Here is a 17,845-nt window from a genome sequence, read left to right as displayed (position 1 = left end):
CCACCTGTGCAAGTGCAATAGGAGATTACAAAGATTACACTCACCTCCTCATGTGCCCCTACAAATCCTGCCTGGTGAGGTTGCCATCATGGCAACACCAACAGCTGTGGAAGCTCCTGCAGATACCCACCACAACACAAGGACGGAAGACTGAAGCACTATCCTCCCAAAACACCTTTCCCAAAACAGCAGCAAAAATATTCATCAGAACAAATTCAGCAGTCTGCATCTCAACCCCTCTTACCAACAACACATTGCCTACGTCAATCAGGCAGCAGCACAAGGGACTGTCTCTGCTGCGAGACACTTGTAACCCCCAAAAAAGACACGGTGGGCATTTCAGTACCACATACTATCTCAAGATCCACAAGGCCTCATACTCCACACCATTGGGAGCCTGCAAAAGATTCTGGGCAAGAACACTCTGTGCCCTTCCTCCCTCATGCTTTCCTCTAGCAAGCCTCCATTCCCCACTCTGCAACATGTGTCCTCAAGACAAGCACATCATCTCCCGTTCCTGTCTTCTTACGACATGGCCCATGGTCTTCCCAAGGACTTCCACTTCCCTCACACAAGTCCTCCCACTGCTCAAGGTCACCCTTCACATCAGGAGATGCCCAGGCCCTACGCAATCCCACTGCCACATTCACCTCCATGAACAAGCAACAGTTTCCTTGCCCACCTCAGGGCTCTCTCCAGATTTTCCAGACCCTTCCCACCAAAGACAGCACCACAAAGAAACATACAGATGGTATCGCAAACACAGCATCCAGCAGAGTCTCTGCAGCTGACCCTTCGTGTTTGGCAATGCTTCAGCATTCTCAGAAGGAAATGTGGCAGACCTGGGAGCAATACTCTTTATAAAGGTGACGCTGGGACAGCTCGAGATGGCCATGGCATTGATTTCATGCTCTGAGGGAAAAACAAACATGTTGATGGGCACAACACTGTAAACGGATGATATCGACTGTGCAGGGGAATTTGGTTTCAGTTTTGTTGGGGAGAGCTGTTTTTTTGGCTTTGGGTTAGTTTGTTTATTTGTCTTTTCTTGTAAGAAAAGAAGATTTCCAGGGTTTATTGAAACAATGTGACTTCTGATCCAAATATTGAAAGAACATGAAAACAGGCCAGCGTAATTCATGACACTTCACTGGTGAGGAACATAGTCCACAACCTGGGGGAAAGGGGGAGCAGCAAAAGAAAAACAAAATTCCTGTTCCTAACACCTACCTTGTTGGGTGACTCTTTTCTCCCTGAGCACTTTACACTAGCAACTAGCGTTACAACGCACTTAGACAAAAACAGAGGAAAATTCTGTATTGCCTTCCCTACTTTCATAATTTCTCCAGTAAGAAAATAGAAAAGGAGACATTACACCATGGGGAGAGAAGACCCTGAACACCCAACTGTCACCTTCCATCACAACTCTCGCAGAAGGGAATCAAATAAGGACGAGGACAGAGTTTGCCATAACACACCACAGCGGATACCAGCACGGTCAGCAAAAAGCAACTCTAAGAAGCAGTAAATAGTGCCTGCGGGACTGCCACCACCACAGCCTGCGTGTCTGGCACACCTTCAGCAAGCTCGGGTGGAAATGCTGCACACCAGCAAGCCCGAGCGTCTGCAAAGCTGATGTCGTGGCACCCTCTCATTGCAGTCGGCAGGGATTTCATTCCACGGGACAACAGCCCACAGCCACGACTGCAAAGCTCAGCTTCGGACGGCCACCGCTGCGGGGTGCGGCAACACCTTGCTTGCTTCCTCCCCCACACCGAGAGCCCGGGGGCTCCGGCAAGGACGCAAAGGTCCCGTGAACACCCTTAAGAAGCACCCGCCAAGCCCGAAGCACCCGCCAAGCCCCCACCGCCTGAGCTCGACTCCCACCAGCGCCTGCCCAGGGGCCGGGCGACCAGGGCCACAAGAAGGGGGAAGGGGCGAGAGGCGACAAAGGGGGGGGGGCACTGACCGTGTCCACGAGAGCGGGCGCCTCCGGCTGCGTCTCCTTCGCCGCGGGGCCGGGCGGCGGCGGGAAGTTGGGGCTGAAAACCATCAGGTCGCTCTTGCCCGCGCCCTCCGCCACGCACAGGCTCCGGCTCTGGCGCTGCGAGTACGACCAGCTCCCCCACTTCGCTGGCGCACACCAGCGTCGCCGGACCGGGCCCCGACAGCACGGCCGCCCGCGGCGCCCACCGCGACGCCCCGTACAGCACCACCGCCAGCAGGAACAGGCTCGACACCGCGCAGATGGCCACCACCAGCCACACGTTCGTCGCCGCCGCCGCCGCCGCCGCCGCCGCGCCGCCCTCCGCGCCCGCCGCCGGCCGCAGCCCCGCCCCCGACGACGACGAGCCCCGCGGCCGCCAGCGCTGCCTCGGCGCCCTCCACCAGCGACACGCTCAGCGTGGCCGTGGCCGAGCGCGCCGGCTCCCCGTGGTCCCGCACCACGATCACCAGCCGCTGCCGCGGGCCGTCCGCCTCCTCCAGCGCCCGCGCCGTGCTCACCTCGCCGCTGTACAGCCCCACGCGGAACGGGCCCTTCCCCCGCGGCTCCCACAGCTCGTAGCGCAGCCACGCGTTGTAGCCCGAGTCCGCGTCCACCGCGCGGATCTTCGCCACCCACCTGCCCCGCCGGCGCCCCCCACGCCGCCCACGCCCACAGCGCCCCCGAGCCCGAGCCCGAGCCCGAGCCCGGCCCCGACGCCCCCGAGCCCGCGGCCCCGCCGCCCGGCCCGCCCCCGGCAGCCGGGAGCAGCGCCGGCGCGTTGTCGTTCTCGTCCACCACGAACAGCTGCACCGTGGCGTTGCCGCACAGCGGCGGCTCCCCCGCGTCCACCGCCCGCACCTCGAACTGCAGCACCTGCACCTCCTCGTAGTCCAACGGCTGCAGCGCCCCCAGCCGCCCGCTCTCCGCGTCCACCGCCACGTCGCTCGACGCCGCCCGCCACCCCCCGCCCGCCACCGCGCCCCCGCCCACGCCCTCCGCCACCGAGTAGCTCACGCGCCCGTTGCCCGCCTCGTCCGGGTCCCGCGCCCCACAGCCGCGCCAGCTCCGCGCCCGCCGCGTTGTTCTCCCCGCGCCAGCACCGTGTACACGGCCTGCGCGAACGCCGGCGCGTTGTCGTTTCACGTCCGAACACCGGCACCCGCACCCCGCGGCTGGCGCGCAGCGCCGGCGCCCCGCCGTCCTCCGCCCCGCACCTCCACCTCGTACTCCGACACCCGCTCCCGGTCCAGCGCCTCCCGCAGCACCAGCGAGTACGAGCCAGCGCGAACGTCGCCACCAGCCCGAACGGCGCCGCCGGCCACACCGCGCAGCGCACCCGACCGTTCGCCCCCGAGTCCCGGTCCGACACGCTCAGCAGCGCCACCACCGTCCCCACCGCCGCGTCCTCCGGCACCGGCACCGACAGCGACGTCACCCACACCTCCGGCGCGTTGTCGTTCACGTCCAGCACCTCCAGCTCCACGCTGCAGTGACCCGACAGCGGGGGCCAACCTTTGTCTCTCGCTTCGATTTGTATCTCGTGGAAACGGACGTTTTCATAGTCCAGGGCGCCCGTCAGTCTGATTTCGCCCGTCTTGGGATCAATGGTGAAGACACCTCTCTTAACAGCAGGAAGGGAACTAACGATGCTATAATAGAACTCACTATTGAGACCCTCGTCTGGATCCGTGGCGTTCACCCGCACCACTAACGTCCCCTCTGCAGCGCTCTCTGGCAGCTGCACTTTATACACCGACTGGTTGAACTGGGGCGCGTTGTCGTTGGCGTCCAGCACCGAGATCACCAGCTCCATCGTGCCCGTCAGCGATGGACGGCCCCCGTCAATCGCCGTCAACACCAAACGGTGCTCAGCCATCGTCTCGCGGTCCAGAGATTTCGCGAGCACCAGGAACAGGGATTTCCTGTTCTCGTCAGAGGATTTCACATCCAGCGTAAAATACTCGCTGGGGTTGACGGTATAGGAGAGCTGCGCATTGGCTCCGACGTCTGCATCCGACGCGCCCTCCAGCGGGAACCGAGAACCGGGGGGGGAGTTCTCCGATAAACTGAGGTTTTTCCGGGCGGCGGGAAAGAGCGGGGCGTTGTCGTTGATGTCGGTCACCCTCCAGCTCCACGTGGAAGACGCGCAGCGGCCGCTCCACCAGCAACCTCCAGGCGCAGGGCGCACGGCGCGCTCTTCCCGCACAGCTCCTCCCGGTCCAGCCGCGAGCTCACCACCAGCGCCCCGCTCGCCCCGCTCACCTCCACGCTCGCCCGCCGGCCCTGCGCCACCAGCCGCAGCCGACGCGCCTCCGGCTCGCCCGCCTCCAGGCCCAGGTCCTGCGCCAGCCGGCCCACCACCGTCCCGGCCTTGGCTTCCTCCGGCACCGAGTAGCGCACCTGCCCGCCGCCCAGCGCCCAGGCCGCCTGCAGCACCAGCACCCGCACCACGGGCCCCCAGCACACGCCCATCGCCGCCGCCGCCCGCACGGGCCCCGCACGGCTCCCCGCCGCCGCCCGGACGCACCGGCTCGCCCGCCCGCCCCGCGCCGCCCCCCCGCGCTCACAGCCGGGCTCTCCGCCGCCCCGGGGCGGAGCCGCCTCACCGCTCCCACGCCGTTTCTGAGCCTGCAGCGACACCGTGTGCTGCTCCGACGCCTCGCACGCTCCCCACGATCGCCAGCCCGCCGCCTCTCGCCTCGCTCCCTTCCGTGCTCCTCCTGCTTTGCCTTCCTTCCTTTCTTTTTCCCTTCCTCCCTGCGTCTTTCCTCTTTCCTTCGGCCTTTCTTCTTTCCGCCCCCACTTATCTCTTCTTATGCGTTTCTCGCCTTCTTCCTTCCTTTCCTGACATTTCCCTTCTCTTTCTTCTCTCTTCTCTTCCATCTTCTTCTTCCTCTGTCTTCTCTTTCCAACCTCTTTCTGCTTTCTTCTCTTTCCACCTTCCATGGTCCCTCTTTCTGCTCTTCCTTCTCCTTTTCGTTCTTGCCCTCACGTGCCCAAGTCTTTACTTCCCCTTTCCCTTCTCCTTCCATCCTTCGCTCTTCTCTACCCCCGCTGGCAGCTCGCCAGTCCGCCTCGGCGCCGCGGCGGACACCGTCAAAGACGGGGCCAGCAGCGCTAATTACGGGCCAGCAGCGCCGGAGCGCGGCACTCTAACCGAGGCGGAGGCTGTTAGGGACCAACTCTCTTCAGCGCCTAGAGGTAAGGTCGGTGCCTTTTGCTAATCTCCTCTACCGATCCTTCTTTCCTTCCTTGCCCTCCCTCACCACCTTTCTGTGTACAGTCATAGCGTTCGTGCATGCTAGTAAACTCCTTTATCCTTTCTTCTTTTCTTTATTTTCCTTCTCCTCCATTGCTTGCTTCGTTTCTTGTTTGATTTTCTTTGTTCTGTCTTCCTTCCTTCCCTGCTTTCCTCTTTCCCCCCTTCCCCTCTTTTCCCCTGTCCATCCCTCCCCTTCTCTTCTTCTTCCCTCTTTGCTTCTTCCTTGTCTCCTTTACCTACGTGTTTTCCATATGACTACCATCACCCTCGCCATGAAGCAATGGACATGCCCTCTGGCAACAGCTATCATTTCCCTTCCTCACCACTTCTCATCAAGCTTGCACAGCGCCCCTTGGTCCCAAGGATGCCGAGGTCCTCACCTCCATTCGAACATGTAGAGATAGCAATCAGTGCATCCTGGTAATATCCTCTATCGCCTCTTCCTTCCTTACTTCCTTGTCCTTCTATCTTTCTTCGTTGCATACAGTCCTTTTTGCCATCTTCCTCTCTCTTGTGTTCCTTCTTATTTCCTGCTTCCTTTCTCATTACTTTTTCTTCCTTGTCCTTTCATCTCTTCTTTTCATCTTTTTTCTTTCCTACTGCCCTTACTTCACTTCCTTTTCCTTTTTGCCTCACCCTGACTCACTATCCTTGCCTTCCCCTTATCTTCTGTCATTCCACCTCGTCTCTTCGCTTCTTTTCCCCTTTACCAAAGATTTTCTACACTCTACACCGCACTCGACATGAAGCACGGGCATGCCCGTTGCAAGAGGCTCTCCTTCCTATTCACCTGCCACCTTCCATCCCTCCCGGTGAATAACACCTTCCGGCTTTCCTCCTCCAGACAATGCAAGACACACAGGACTGCTCCTGCACTTCCCCGTCCCTCCCTTCTGGAAGAAGGCCACACTCGTCAGCCACCAGTTCCTCTCAAGGACACAGCAATAACAGAGGAAGGCAATCACACGGCAAAGAAAGATCATCACTGCTACATCACAAAAGAAATCCCCCACCCTCTGAAACACAAAGCCCAAGACCCACAGACTTGGACATCTCTGCCAGCAGGCTCCAAAGAGGTCCAAACAACCCAGGGTAGTCCTTCTTTAGGGAAATCAAACCCATCACAGGCCAGCACGACAATCCTTCAAGAACACTGGAAGAGCATGGGGCAAACACAGCTCCCGAGTACTCTTCATGTATCTCGATGAAGAGCTATTCTTCCGGCCTCCTTTTCCACCTGCGCGCTGAAATGGCAAACTCTTGCATTCCCTTTCAGGCAGGCATCCCACTGCCAGAACAACACAGGGGCATTAGCCCACCACGGAATACTCTCACTCATTAGCATGATCCACCTGTCACACAGACAAACAAAAGCCACAACAGTAACCACACAGCATTCTCACTGAGAACATCCCCTTGGCTCCCAACCACAGCCACTCCATGAAAGGGATTGTGGGTCCCTCCTCCATACGTGCTTGCTGCCACACACTCAGGCTGTGCCTGGGAAAGCAGCAGAAAAGCAGTGAGAGCAGGCAGTGGTGCTTTGCTGCTCCAAAACCTACAGGGCATTACCATCCAGGCAACATTCGGTCCATCCAACATGAAGATACCACGACTAAACAAGAACAAAACTACAGCAGCCTCTCAAAACACACATCTTTCTGTATGAGTACTTACCTGTAACATCACCACGTGCTTCTTCAGAAAACAAACATTTTCAGGACACAAGAATTGGTTTTAAAGGATATTTTCCCTTAAGAGTATCAGAGATTTTGGGGGTTGCTGGACAGAAGAAAAAATTACTCCCATTCTGCCAACATTTTGCAACCATTGTACAGTCCGCCCCTTGAGCTCTGACAGGCTTGGTGCCGTGACCCCTTCCTTGCGGAGGCCCGTTCCAGTGACTGGCCACACTCTCAGTGAAGAACCTTTTCCTAACGTCCAATCGGAACTTCCTCTGACACAGCTTCCGACCATTTCCTCGTGGCCGATTGCTGGTCACCAGAGAGACGAGATCAGCACCTCCCCCTCCGCTGCCCCCCCTTGAGGAAGTTGTAGACTGCGATAAGGGCACCCTCAGCCTTCTCTTCTCCAAGCTGAACAAACCAAGTGACCTCAGCCGCTCCTCACACGTCTTGCACTCAAGACTTTTCATCATCTTGCTCATCCTACTCTGGATACACTCTAGTAGTTTGATGCCCTTCTTATCTTGAGGCACCCAAAACTGCACAGAGTACTTCATGTGGGGCCGCACCAGAGCAGTACAGAGGGGGACAATCACCTCCCTCAACCAGCTAGCGATGCTGTGCTTGATGCACCACAGGACATGGTTGGCCCGTTTGGATGCCACAGCATACTGCTGACTCATATTCATCTTGCCATCAACACAGACCCCAGGATCTCTTTCCGTGGGGTTGCTCTCCTGCCTCTTGACCCCCAATTTGTAGGGATAACCAAGATTACCCCATCCCACATGCAGAATCTGGCACTTGCTCTTGTTACATTTCATACGGCTGGGGATTGCCCAGCTCTCTAGTCTATCCAGATCCATCTGTAAGGCCTCCCTATCCTCGAGGGAGTCCACAGCTCCTCCTAATTTAGTGTCATCATCAAACTTACTTAATGTTCATTCGACTCCTGCATGCTGAATCCACATCATCTATGAAAACATTCAAGAGCACTGGCCCTAAAATTCAGCCCTGTGGAACCCCACCAGTGAACTGGCCGCCAGCCTCATGTAACCCCATTTACTATAACTCTCTGACCCCAACCCACCAGCCAATTGCTCACCCAACACATTCTGCACTTTCTTATGACAAGTAGTATGACAGCGGCACGCTGGACATTTTATCCAGAAGGATACTACGAGAGACAGGGTCAAAAGCTTTGCTAAAATCCAAAAAACCCAACATCTACTGGCTTCCCTTTGTCAACTAGATGGGTGACCTTGTCACAAAAGGAAATTAAGTTAGCTGAACAGGACTTTCCCCTCGTGAACCTGTGCTGGCTATGGCCAATGACTGCAGTGTCTCTCAAGTGGTTTTCAATAACTCCCAGAATAACCTTCTCCATAATTTCACCAGGCATTGAAGTCAGACTGACAGGCCTGTAATTACCAGGCTCTTCTCTCTTACCCTTCTGGAAAACTGGGACAACATTTGCCAGCTTCCAGTTGCCTGGCACCTCTCCACACTCCCAAGACCATTGAAAGATAATGGAAAGAAGTCCCACAATGACATCGGCCAGCTCTTTCAGTACCCTGCAATGAATCCCACCGGGCTCCATAGACTTTCATGCCTCTAGCTGGAGCAGCAAGTCTCAAACAAAGTCAGAGTTCACTGGGATTTTGTCACGTCGCAAAGTTGGAGCGACTCAGGTTCGTGGATTTCCTTTGTCAGAATAAGGTGAAACGACACCAGGGGAGTTCAAACAACAATCAACATTTATTCAACCTAGCTAACTTTGTCCAAGCACATGTGAACTTATTAATATGAACCTTGCAACATGTCATTAAGCCGCTGTTTGAGAAGAGAAGTATAGAAAAATGAAATGGAAAAAAGAACATGAAACTGTGTCAGGAGAAGAGCCCTCCCGCTGAGTCACGAGGTTCAGAGCAGACCGCCTTGCTTTCTGGACTCCTTCTCAAACAGGAGCTCAGGGGCTGCTAGATCCACGCCTAGTCTCAGACTTGGTGAACGGTTTATGTTTAAAAGGATGAGGTGTAGGGACTGTGGAAAAGAGAGAAGGAAAAGAGGGAGAGAGAATGAGACAAAGAAAGAAAGAATGAGAGAAGAGAAGGGTTTCACCAGTCCTGGGTCCAGCGTTGGTCCAGCCAGCGTAGAGATCCAGTTCTGGAGGGTGCGCACTGAGGACTCGTTCTCTCTTCTTTTATAGTGTGTTAGTTGATGATCTCAACATGCGCAGTTCCCACACCTGGGTTCACTGGAATCGATCAGTGAGCTTTGGCGGGGTGGGGGGGGGGTTCATTGTTGAGTTGCCGCTCTTTTCCTGCTGGCATGACCGCTTAAGATAGAAGCCCAGTCCCAACTTCCATGGGGCCTTCTTCTTCCAGGAAGGCATATATTGTGTTCCTTCTCCTGGACGCTTAAGATAAGGAATTGGGGCTTTGGAGAAGTGCGTTCCCACCCTCCGTGGGGCCCTCTCCTCTGGCCACATTGTCCTGTTCACAAAACTCCAGCATTTTTACAGAGGCCGTTTTCTCCAGCAAAGCTCTTCAATGGATGTTTGAGACATAGAATTTGTCAGACTATGACAGAGTTGATCATTGCCCCAGTCACAATCTTCTAACACAGGGCTCCGGGGCGTCCCAGGGCCCATCATCAGTGTTAAAGTACAGAGGTGAAGAAGGCATTAAACATCTCTGCTTTGTCTACATCCCTATTTGTAAGGTGGCCAACCTCATCCAGTAACAGACCAATGTTTCCTCTCATCCTCCTTTTGCTGTTAACATGTTTTAAAAAGCCCTTTGGTGTCCTTCTAACAGTGCTGGCCAGCTTGGAACTCCTAGTGGAGCTTTGGCCACACAAACTTTCCTCCCTACAGGGGCAAACAGCATCTCTGTAGTCCTCCCGTGTCACCTGTCCTTCTTTCCAATGTCCGTACACCTTCCTTTTCGCCTAAGTTCTAGATGGTCCCTGCTCAGCCAAGCCAGCCTTCTGCCCCTGCTTGTACAGCTGTCTCTCAAACACATCCACTTCAGGTGTTGAGCTACTACCCGTAGCACACTGGGTTGCCTCTTCAGAAAAGAAACTTTTTCAGGGGAGGGGAATTGCTTTTCAAGGATATTTTAAGTTAACATCATAGCATTTCTGGGGAAACTGGACAAGAAAAAAAATGATCATCTTCTGCAAACACTGGACGTGCACCAGTGCCCGTATGAACTTCTATCACAGGGGACGCAGGAACGGAACCCTGAAAGCTAAGGACATTCTCTCAATAGGAAACTTAGCTCAGGAGAGTGAAAAAGCCATCTCCTACACTGATGGGAAATCGCCCAAACATCTGCCACCTGACAGCTGCCAAAATTCAGCACTCCGCATCTCATCCACTGTTACCAACACATTGCCAACGTGACCAGAAATAAACCAAAAGGGTGGGCGGTTTTGGTGAGGGGAGAGAAGAAAAACCAAAGGATCCCATTCCGCTGTAGTGAAATGCAAATTCTGGCAGTATCTTGAATACGGAGACCACTTCTTCCCCTCCCTAGCAAGACTAAGAGCAGAGAGGTAACCAAGGAGAGGTTCAGAAAAGGCTGGCAGCATGATCCAAATTTGGAAAAGCTTCTCTTTGAGCAACAACGTTCCACACCAGAAACAAGTGATTAAAGCCATGCATGGGTAGATGTCTTCACAAGCAGTAATACCACAAAGAACAACAGCGCCCTAAGCTATGCCAAACTTCTGGAGCTTCTGAGAGGATCCTGGGCAAGCACCACTGTGTGCTCTTGAGGTTTTCTGCTGGAACCCACTATCTCGAGCCTTGGGGAAATGGAATCTCCACAGCTAAGCAGACATTCTCCAGTCCTTCCCCAATGACGCAGACCGTCTTCTAACCAGCATCTCCATTTCCATCAGACAAGACTGTCCCCGGCTCAGGGACACCCTCCTGTGATGCTTGCACAGGCCCTACCGGCTGCCACTTGCAGAATCACTGCCACAACACTCAGATATTGCTCCAACACAGTAACATGCTCCAGCTCTAAACCCCGCTCCAAGCATGACCCCAGCCTTTGCACATCCGCACCTTCCCTCCTGATCAGCACAAAGAACGCAGGGAGGCATGCAAACCCACTCACTGTCTGGCAGACTCTTCCCAGCTGCGTGAACTCCATCCAGAATGCTTTTGCTTTTCAGCAATCTCAGGTGCAAACACCACACAGCTGCACATCAGAGTGCTTAAACAGTCTGTGAGTAGAGCTGTGACAGCTCTGATCCCAGTCCACACGGATTTTCCTCTTTCAGAAAAACCACACCAAACGCCAAAGCACAAGCGGTCTCACCATGGCCACTGGGTGAGAGAACTTCTACGATAGAAAACGCAGTGCTGGGCTGCTGTGCAGGGTTTGCCATGCACATGCATGTATCTGAACGTGTTAATAACACAAGACACCACCTCTACCACGGCCACCTGTGCAAGTGCAATAGGAGATTACAAAGATTACACTCACCTCCTCATGTGCCCCTACAAATCCTGCCTGGTGAGGTTGCCATCATGGCAACACCAACAGCTGTGGAAGCTCCTGCAGATACCCACCACAACACAAGGACGGAAGACTGAAGCACTATCCTCCCAAAACACCTTTCCCAAAACAGCAGCAAAAATATTCATCAGAACAAATTCAGCAGTCTGCATCTCAACCCCTCTTACCAACAACACATTGCCTACGTCAATCAGGCAGCAGCACAAGGGACTGTCTCTGCTGCGAGACACTTGTAACCCCCAAAAAAGACACGGTGGGCATTTCAGTACCACATACTATCTCAAGATCCACAAGGCCTCATACTCCACACCATTGGGAGCCTGCAAAAAGATTCTGGGCAAGAACACTCTGTGCCCTTCCTCCCTCATGCTTTCCTCTAGCAAGCCTCCATTCCCCACTCTGCAACATGTGTCCTCAAGACAAGCACATCATCTCCCGTTCCTGTCTTCTTACGACATGGCCCATGGTCTTCCCAAGGACTTCCACTTCCCTCACACAAGTCCTCCCACTGCTCAAGGTCACCCTTCACATCAGGAGATGCCCAGGCCCTACGCAATCCCACTGCCACATTCACCTCCATGAACAAGCAACAGTTTCCCTTGCCCACCTCAGGGCTCTCTCCAGATTTTCCAGACCCTTCCCACCAAAGACAGCACCACAAAGAAACATACAGATGGTATCACAAACACAGCATCCAGCAGAGTCTCTGCAGCTGACCCTTCGTGTTTGGCAATGCTTCAGCATTCTCAGAAGGAAATGTGGCAGACCTGGGAGCAATACTCTTTATAAAGGTGACGCTGGGACAGCTCGAGATGGCCATGGCATTGATTTCATGCTCTGAGGGAAAAAACAAACATGTTGATGGGCACAACACTGTAAACGGATGATATCGACTGTGCAGGGGAATTTGGTTTCAGTTTTGTTGGGGAGAGCTGTTTTTTGGCTTTGGGTTAGTTTGTTTATTTGTCTTTTCTTGTAAGAAAAGAAGATTTCCAGGGTTTATTGAAACAATGTGACTTCTGATCCAAATATTGAAAGAACATGAAAACAGGCCAGCGTAATTCATGACACTTCACTGGTGAGGAACATAGTCCACAACCTGGGGGAAAGGGGGAGCAGCAAAAGAAAAACAAAATTCAAGTTCCTAACACCTACCTTGTTGGGTGACTCTTTTCTCCCTGAGCACTTTACACTAGCAACTAGCGTTACAACGCACTTAGACAAAAACAGAGGAAAATTCTGTATTGCCTTCCCTACTTTCATAATTTCTCCAGTAAGAAAATAGAAAAGGAGACATTACACCATGGGGAGAGAAGACCCTGAACACCCAACTGTCACCTTCCATCACAACTCTCGCAGGAGGGAATCAAATAAGGACGAGGACAGAGTTTATGACAAGAAACCACAGCGCATACCAGCACGGTCAGCAAAAAGCAACTCTAAGAAGCAGTAAATAGTGCCTGGGAGACTGCCACCACCACAGCCTGCGTGTCTGGCACACCTTCAGCAAGCTCGGGTGGAAATGCTGCACACCAGCAAGCCCGAGCGTCTGCAAAGCTGATGTCGTGGCACCTCACATCGCAGTCGGCAGGGATTTCATTCCACGGGACAACAGCCCACAGCCACGACGGCAAAGCTCAGCTTCGGACGGCCACCGCTGCGGGGTGCGGCAACACCTTGCTTGCTTCCTCCCCCACACCGAGAGCCCGGGGGCTCCGGCAAGGACGCAAAGGTCCCGTGAACACCCTTAAGAAGCACCCGCCAAGCCCGAAGCACCCGCCAAGCCCCCACCGCCTGAGCTCGACTCCCACCAGCGCCTGCCCAGGGGCCGGGCGACCAGGGCCACAAGAAGGGGGAAGGGGCGAGAGGCGACAAAGGGGGGGGGCACTGACCGTGTCCACGAGAGCGGGCGCCTCCGGCTGCGTCTCCTTCGCCGCGGGGCCGGGCGGCGGCGGGAAGTTGGGGCTGAAAACCATCAGGTCGCTCTTGCCCGCGCCCTCCGCCACGCACAGGCTCCGGCTCTGGCGCTGCGAGTACGACCAGCTCCCCACTTCGCTGGCGCACACCAGCGTCGCCGGACCGGGCCCCGACAGCACGGCCGCCCGCGGCGCCCACCGCGACGCCCCGTACAGCACCACCGCCAGCAGGAACAGGCTCGACACCGCGCAGATGGCCACCACCAGCCACACGTTCGTCGCCGCCGCCGCCGCCGCCGCCGCCGCCGCGCCGCCCTCCGCGCCCGCCGCCGGCCGCAGCCCCGCCCCCGACGACGACGAGCCCGCGGCCGCCAGCGCCGCCTCGGCGCCCTCCACCAGCGACACGCTCAGCGTGGCCGTGGCCGAGCGCGCCGGCTCCCCGTGGTCCCGCACCACGATCACCAGCCGCTGCCGCGGGCCGTCCGCCTCCTCCAGCGCCCGCGCCGTGCTCACCTCGCCGCTGTACAGCCCCACGCGGAACGGGCCCTTCCCCCGCGGCTCCCACAGCTCGTAGCGCAGCCACGCGTTGTAGCCCGAGTCCGCGTCCACCGCGCGGATCTTCGCCACCACCTGCCCCGCCGGCGCCCCCCACGCCGCCCACGCCCACAGCGCCCCCGAGCCCGAGCCCGAGCCCGAGCCCGGCCCCGACGCCCCCGAGCCCGCGGCCCCCGCCGCCCGGCCCGCCCCCGGCAGCCGGGAGCAGCGCCGGCGCGTTGTCGTTCTCGTCCACCACGAACAGCTGCACCGTGGCGTTGCCGCACAGCGGCGGCTCCCCCGCGTCCACCGCCCGCACCTCGAACTGCAGCACCTGCACCTCCTCGTAGTCCAACGGCTGCAGCGCCCACAGCCGCCCGCTCTCCGCGTCCACCGACACGTAGCTCGACGCCGCCCGCCACCCCCCGCCCGCCACCGCGCCCCCGCCCACGCCCTCCGCCACCGAGTAGCTCACGCGCCCGTTGCCCGCCTCGTCCGGGTCCCGCGCCCACAGCCGCGCCAGCTCCGCGCCCGCCGCGTTGTTCTCCCGCGCCAGCACCGTGTACACGGCCTGCGCGAACGCCGGCGCGTTGTCGTTCACGTCCGACACCGGCACCCGCACCCCGCGGCTGGCGCGCAGCGCCGGCGCCCCGCCGTCCTCCGCCCGCACCTCCACCTCGTACTCCGACACCCGCTCCCGGTCCAGCGCCTCCCGCAGCACCAGCGAGTACGAGCCCGCGAACGTCGCCACCAGCCCGAACGGCGCCGCCGGCCACACCGCGCAGCGCACCCGACCGTTCGCCCCCGAGTCCCGGTCCGACACGCTCAGCAGCGCCACCACCGTCCCCACCGCCGCGTCCTCCGGCACCGGCACCGACAGCGACGTCACCCACACCTCCGGCGCGTTGTCGTTCACGTCCAGCACCTCCAGCTCCACGCTGCAGTGACCCGACAGCGGGGGCGAGCCTTTGTCTTTCGCCTTAACGTGTAAGTCGTAGAATGTAACTGTCTCAAAGTCCAGGGCGCCCGTCAGTCTGATCTCCCCGCTGTTCGTGTCGATGCTGAACACATCTGAGGCCGAGGGAGGCAAAACACTATCAATTTCATAAATCACCTCGCCATATATTCCCAAGTCCGCATCCGTGGCTCTCACCCGGGACACTAACGTCCCCTCTAAGGTGTCTTCGGGCAAAAGGACTTTATACACCGACTGGTTGAACTGGGGCGCATTGTCATTCACGTCCAGCACCGAGATCACCAGCTCCATCGTGCCCGTCAGCGATGGACGGCCCCCGTCAATCGCCGTCAACACCAAACGGTGCTCAGCCATCGTCTCGCGGTCCAGAGATTTCGCGAGCACCAGGAACAGGGATTTCCTGTTCTCGTCAGAGGATTTAACATCCAGCGTAAAATACTCGCTGGGGCTGAGGGTATAGGAGAGCTGCGCGTTGGCTCCGACGTCTGCATCCGACGCGCCCTCCAGCGGGAACCGAGAACCGGGCAGGGTGGTGAATTCCGCGAGGCTGAGGTTTTTCCGGGCGGCGGGGAAGAGCGGGGCGTTGTCGTTGATGTCGGTCACCTCCAGCTCCACGTGGAAGACGCGCAGCGGCCGCTCCACCAGCACCTCCAGGCGCAGGGCGCACGGCGCGCTCTTCCCGCACAGCTCCTCCCGGTCCAGCCGCGAGCTCACCACCAGCGCCCCGCTCGCCCCGCTCACCTCCACGCTCGCCCGCCGGCCCTGCGCCACCAGCCGCAGCCGACGCGCCTCCGGCTCGCCCGCCTCCAGGCCCAGGTCCTGCGCCAGCCGGCCCACCACCGTCCCGGCCTTGGCTTCCTCCGGCACCGAGTAGCGCACCTGCCCGCCGCCCAGCGCCCAGGCCGCCTGCAGCACCAGCACCCGCACCACGGGCCCCCAGCACACGCCCATCGCCGCCGCCGCCCGCACGGGCCCCGCACGGCTCCCCGCCGCCGCCCGGACGCACCGGCTCGCCCGCCCGCCCCGCGCCGCCCCCCCGCGCTCACAGCCGGGCTCTCCGCCGCACCGGGGCGGAGCCGCCTCACCGCTCCCACGCCGTTTCTGAGCCTGCAGCGACACCGTGTGCTGCTCCGACGCCTCGCACGCTCCCCACGATCGCCAGCCCGCCGCCTCTCGCCTCGCTCCCTTCCGTGCTCCTCCTGCTTTGCCTCCTTCCTTTCTTTTTCCCTTCCTCCTTGCGTCTTTCCTCTTTCCTTCGGCCTTTCTTCTTTCCGCCCCCACTTATCTCTTCTTATGCGTTTCTCGCCTTCTTCCTTCCTTTCCTGCCACTTCTCTTCTTTCTTCTGTTCCGTTTTCTCTTTCCAACCTCTTTCTGCTTTCTTCTCTTTCCACCTTCCATGTCCTCTTTCTGCTCTTCCTTCTCCTTTTCGTTCTTGCCCTCACGTGCCCAAGTCTTTACTCCCCTTTCCCTTCTCCTTCCATCCTTCGCTCTTCTCTACCCCCGCTGGCACCTCGCCAGTCGCCTCCGGCGCCGCGGCGGACACCGTCAAAGACGGGGCCAGCAGCGCTAATTACGGGCCAGCAGCGCCGGAGCGCGGTACTCTAACCGAGGCGGAGGCTGTTAGGGACCAACTCTCTTCACCGTCTACAGGTCACGTCGTGCTCGTCATCTCCTCTATCGTCTCTTCTTTCCTTTCTTTCGTCCTCTTTTCTTCTTTTTACTTCCACCAATTCCTTCCTTGTCTTCTTCCTTCCCTTCTGCCATTTTCTGTTTCCTTTTCTCCCTTTTTTTCGTTACCCTTTCTTCTCCTGAGTCTTCTTCCTTCTGCCTTTCCTTAGCTCTATCCCTAGCTCTTTCCTTTTTTCCCTGCCCTGCCTCATCTTTGCGTCCTAATCCTTTCTGTTTATACACAAACAGCCGAGCCATTGTATCTTCCTTTCTTTTTCTCCTTCACCAAAATAATTTCTAAATGGCTACAACACACTCACAATGAAGCATGGACACCCCTTCAGGCAAGACCTCTCCTTCCTCTTCCTCACCACTTTTCACCAAGCCTGACACAGCACCCCGAGTACCGAGGGTGCTAAGGTCCTCCACTCCATTCATCGTGTCGATACAACGTTGGTGCATGCTGGTAATCTCTGCTATCGTCTCTTCCTTCTTTCTTGTTTCTTCTTTCTTGCATTCTTTCTCGTTTTCTTGCTTGCTTGCTTGCATAGATTACTTCCTGTCCTTCTTCCTTTTCCTCTTCCTTCCCGTCTCATCTCCCTTTTTTTTTTTTTTTTGTCCTGCCCTATCCTTGCCTCCCATTCTTTTCTACTTCCATCCTTCTATCTTCTGTTTCTTTTTTCCATTACCAAGAAGTTTTAAAAATGTCTACACCACACTCGCCATGAAGCACGGACATGCCCTTTGGCAAGAGCTCTCATTCCTCATCCCTATCACCTTCCATCCTTCCATACTATAAACAACCCTCCTGTTTTCCTCCAGTCTATGAATCTGCACCTGCCCTTATCTTCCTGAAGAAGAACACACCCTTTGGCATACCAGCCATCTCAAGGACCCAGCAAATCACAGTGAGGCAATCAAATGGCAAAGAACATCTCCGCCTCATCTGTTATGGGTTTGTGTGGCATGGGGGTTTTTGCTAGCGGGGGAGGGGCTGCAGGGGTGGCTCCTGTGAGAAGCTGCTAGAAGCTCCCCTGGCTCCAAGCCAGACCCTCCTCTGGCCCAGGCCAACCACATCAGTGATGGTGGTAGCGCCTCTGGGAGAAGGTATTTAAGAAGGGGAATCTGCAGTGAGTGGGGGTATTGGAATGTGAGAGGAACGCCTCTGTGGATACCGAGGTCAGTGAAGGAGGGGGACGAGGGGCGCCTGAGGAGGTTGATGCCCCTGCAGCCCGTGGTGAGACGGCTGGCTGTCCCCCTGCAGCCCGTGGAGGTGAGCAG

The 17,845-nt window shown here is 57.2% G+C and overlaps 1 protein-coding gene and 1 pseudogene across 1 annotated transcript; both read right to left on the bottom strand.

Moving 5' to 3' along the window:
• Window positions 1-1,672: 1,672 nt before the first annotated feature.
• On the bottom strand, window positions 1,673-5,635 carry LOC115334428 (annotated as a pseudogene).
• A 7,385-nt stretch (window positions 5,636-13,020) lies between these two features.
• On the bottom strand, window positions 13,021-16,059 carry LOC115334410 (protocadherin alpha-2-like). The gene is given in 3 exon segments (XM_029998537.2): window positions 13,021-13,051; window positions 13,128-14,121; window positions 14,123-16,059. Coding segments are annotated over 3 exon segments (2,727 nt in total). The 5' UTR covers window positions 15,847-16,059; the 3' UTR covers window positions 13,021-13,042.
• Between the last annotated feature and the right edge of the window lie 1,786 nt (window positions 16,060-17,845).

This window comes from Aquila chrysaetos, chromosome 22 (genome assembly GCF_900496995.4).
Source record: "Aquila chrysaetos chrysaetos chromosome 22, bAquChr1.4, whole genome shotgun sequence".
Classification (NCBI taxonomy): Eukaryota; Metazoa; Chordata; class Aves; order Accipitriformes; family Accipitridae; genus Aquila; species Aquila chrysaetos.
Note: the sequence above shows the minus strand (reverse complement) of the source record. Positions and strands in the feature narration are given on the sequence as shown.